The 2,748-nt window shown below is 37.7% G+C and overlaps 1 protein-coding gene across 1 annotated transcript in view; it reads right to left on the bottom strand.

The window, feature by feature from the left end:
- Nucleotides 1-2,141: 2,141 nt before the first annotated feature.
- Nucleotides 2,142-2,748, bottom strand: part of LOTGIDRAFT_221093 (hypothetical protein) — a gene marked incomplete at its 3' end in the record, with an annotated part of 24,846 nt that continues 24,239 nt past the window's right edge. Inside the window, exon 16 of the mRNA XM_009065156.1 lies at nt 2,142-2,266. Coding sequence (XP_009063404.1) covers nt 2,142-2,266 — 125 coding nt within the window. The remainder of the gene's footprint in view (nt 2,267-2,748) is intronic.

The raw sequence follows: 2,748 nt of genomic DNA, 5'->3' as shown, positions 1-2,748 counted from the left end.
TTCCTATCTCAGGTGGTTTGNCCGTGGTGAAGCTGCAAAGTTTGGATTTTCTAAAAAAAGGCAAAATCGCCAAATTTCAACAGGGTGGTACCAAAATCCATTTTTGGGTCGAATTTTGTTGGTCTCGGAAATCGATGAAACCCGGTTTTTTGGACTCGGTGTTTCTCTAGCTCGCTAGCTACCTGTGGTACCAAAATCCATTTTTGGGTCGAATTTTGTTGGTCTCGGAAATCGATGAAACCCGGTTTTTTGGACTCGGTGTTTCTCTAGCTCGGTAGCTACCTGTGGTACCAAAATCCATTTTTGGGTCGAATTTTTTAGGTCTCGGAAATCGATGAAACCCGGTTTTTTGGACTCGGTGCTTCTCTTGCTCTCCCCCAATGTGCATAAAAGTGAATTCTGAGCACTTTTTTTTTGGCGGAAAAGTGCCAAAAAATCCCGTTTTTGTGTAAATTTTAACTTCCTATCTCAGGTGGTTTGGCCGTGGTGAAGCTGCAAAGTTTGGATTTCAAAAAAGGCAAATTTCAACAGGTGCCAAAATCCATTTTTGGGTCGAATTTTTTTGGTCTCGGAAATCGATGAAACCCGTTTTTTTTTGACTCGGTGCTTCTCTAGCTCTCCCCCAATGTGCATAAAAGTGAATTCTGAGCACTTTTTTTGTGGAGGAAAGGTGCCAAAAAACTAAAACGCTCAGTGCCTCCAAAGTAAGGCAGATATGGAATCGCGGTTTGTGGCACTGCAAAGCTAAGATTTCAAACTGGTTGCTGTGTAAATTTTAACTTCCTATCTCAGGTGGTTTGGCCGTGGGGAAGCTGCAAAGTTTAGATTTTCAAAAAAGGCAAAATTGGCAAATTTCGACAGGTAGCTACCTGTGGTACCAAAATCCATTTTTGGGTCGAATTTTTTTGGTCTCAGAAATCGATGAAACCCGGTTTTTTGGACTCGGTGCTTGTCTAGCTCTCCCCCAATGTGCATAAGAGTGAATTCTGAGCACTTTTTTTTTTGGCGGAAAAGTGCCAAAAAATCCGGGTTTTCATGGACAAAACTAAAACCCTCAGTGCTTCCAAAGTAAGGCAGATATGGAATCGCGGTTTGTGGCACTGCAAAGCTAAGATTTCAAACTGGTTGTTGTGTAAATTTTAATTTTCTATCTCAGGTGGTTTGGCCGTGGTGAAGCTGCAAAGTTTGCATTTTCAAAAAAGGCAAAATTGGCAAATTTCAACAGGTAGCTACCTGTGGTACCAAAATCCATTTTTGGGTCGAATTTTTTTGGTCTCGGAAATCGATGATACCCGGTTTTTTCTACTCGGTGCTTCTCTAGCTCTCCCCCAATGTGCATAAAAGTGAATTCTGAGCACTTTTTTTTGGCGGAAAAGTGCCAAAAAATCCGGTTTTTCATGGACAAAACTAAAACGCTCAGTGCTTCCAAAGTAAGGCAGATATGGAATCGCGGTTTGTGGCACTGCAAAGCTAAGATTTCAAACTGGGTGCTGTGTAAATTTTAACTTCCTATCTCAAGTGGTTTGGCCGTGGGGAAGCTGCAAAGTTTGGATTTTCAAAAAAGGCAAAATTGGCAAATTTCAACAGGTAGCTACCTGTGGTACCAAAATCGATGAAACCCGGTTTTTTGGACTCGGTGCTTCTCTAGCTCTCCCCCAATGTGCATAAAAGTGAATTCTGAGCACTTTTTTTTTGGCGGAAAAGTGCAAAAAATTCCGGTTTTTCATGGACAAAACTAAAACGCTCAGTGCTTCCAAAGTAAGGCAGATATGGAATCGCGGTTTGTGGCATTGCAAAGCCAAGATTTCAAACTGGTTGCTGTGTAAATTTGAACTTCCTATCTCAGGTGGTTTGGCCGTGGTGAAGCTGCAAAGTTTAGATTTTCAAAATAGGTAAAATTGGCAAACCTATATCACATGTTTTGCCCTTGAAACCTCTAGGACAGTCACAGCTAAACATCCCTCCAGTTGTAGTGACTTAAGGTTATTGGAGAACGTAGAAGACTAATTGGTATAGATAACATGCAAAATACAAATAGCATTATAATATTCAATACACTAAATATAAATATATGCACACTACTGCAGTCTTTTTTACAGGATTTTAAGAAAATTATTTGTGATTTCCAATGATTATAATATTTACAAACCTGTTTGACATTTATCACCTTCGTAACCTTTAGGACAGTCACAGTAATACTCCATTCCAGATGTAGGACAACAGGTTCCACCATTATAACAAGGATGACTGTCACACGGATTTAATTCTAATGAAGAAAAAGGACAAAACTCTCATTAAGATTAAGGCAAGTCTTTTAAAGTTTTAGAAAATTGTAAACGTAATCAAAAAGTCATTGTTCACAAATTCAAGTTGTAGCAAAAATTCTAGCATTATAACAAGGATCACTGTCACAAAGATTTGTTGCTTATGAAAGATAAGGACAAAACTCACATTAAGACTAAGAATTTTTTTTTTTTAATAGTTTTAAAAATTGTAAAAACTTCTTAAAGTCTTTGTAAACTCATTAGAAAAAAAAGTTGATGGTAGCACTTCAAAGAAAATCATTTGATTTCCAATGATAATAATAATTACAAACCTGGATCACATGGTTCATCTTCAGGAATTGATTCTAATAAAAAATAAAAGACAAAAATCACAATTAATCTCTTATAGTTTTAGAAAAGTGTTAACGTTTTTAAAGAGCCATTGTATTTGAAATATACCCATTAGAAAATAAAGTTCATGGTG

The sequence above is a fragment of the Lottia gigantea genome, assembly GCF_000327385.1.
Source record: "Lottia gigantea unplaced genomic scaffold LOTGIsca_68, whole genome shotgun sequence".
Classification (NCBI taxonomy): domain Eukaryota; kingdom Metazoa; phylum Mollusca; class Gastropoda; family Lottiidae; genus Lottia; species Lottia gigantea.
Note: the sequence above shows the minus strand (reverse complement) of the source record. Positions and strands in the feature narration are given on the sequence as shown.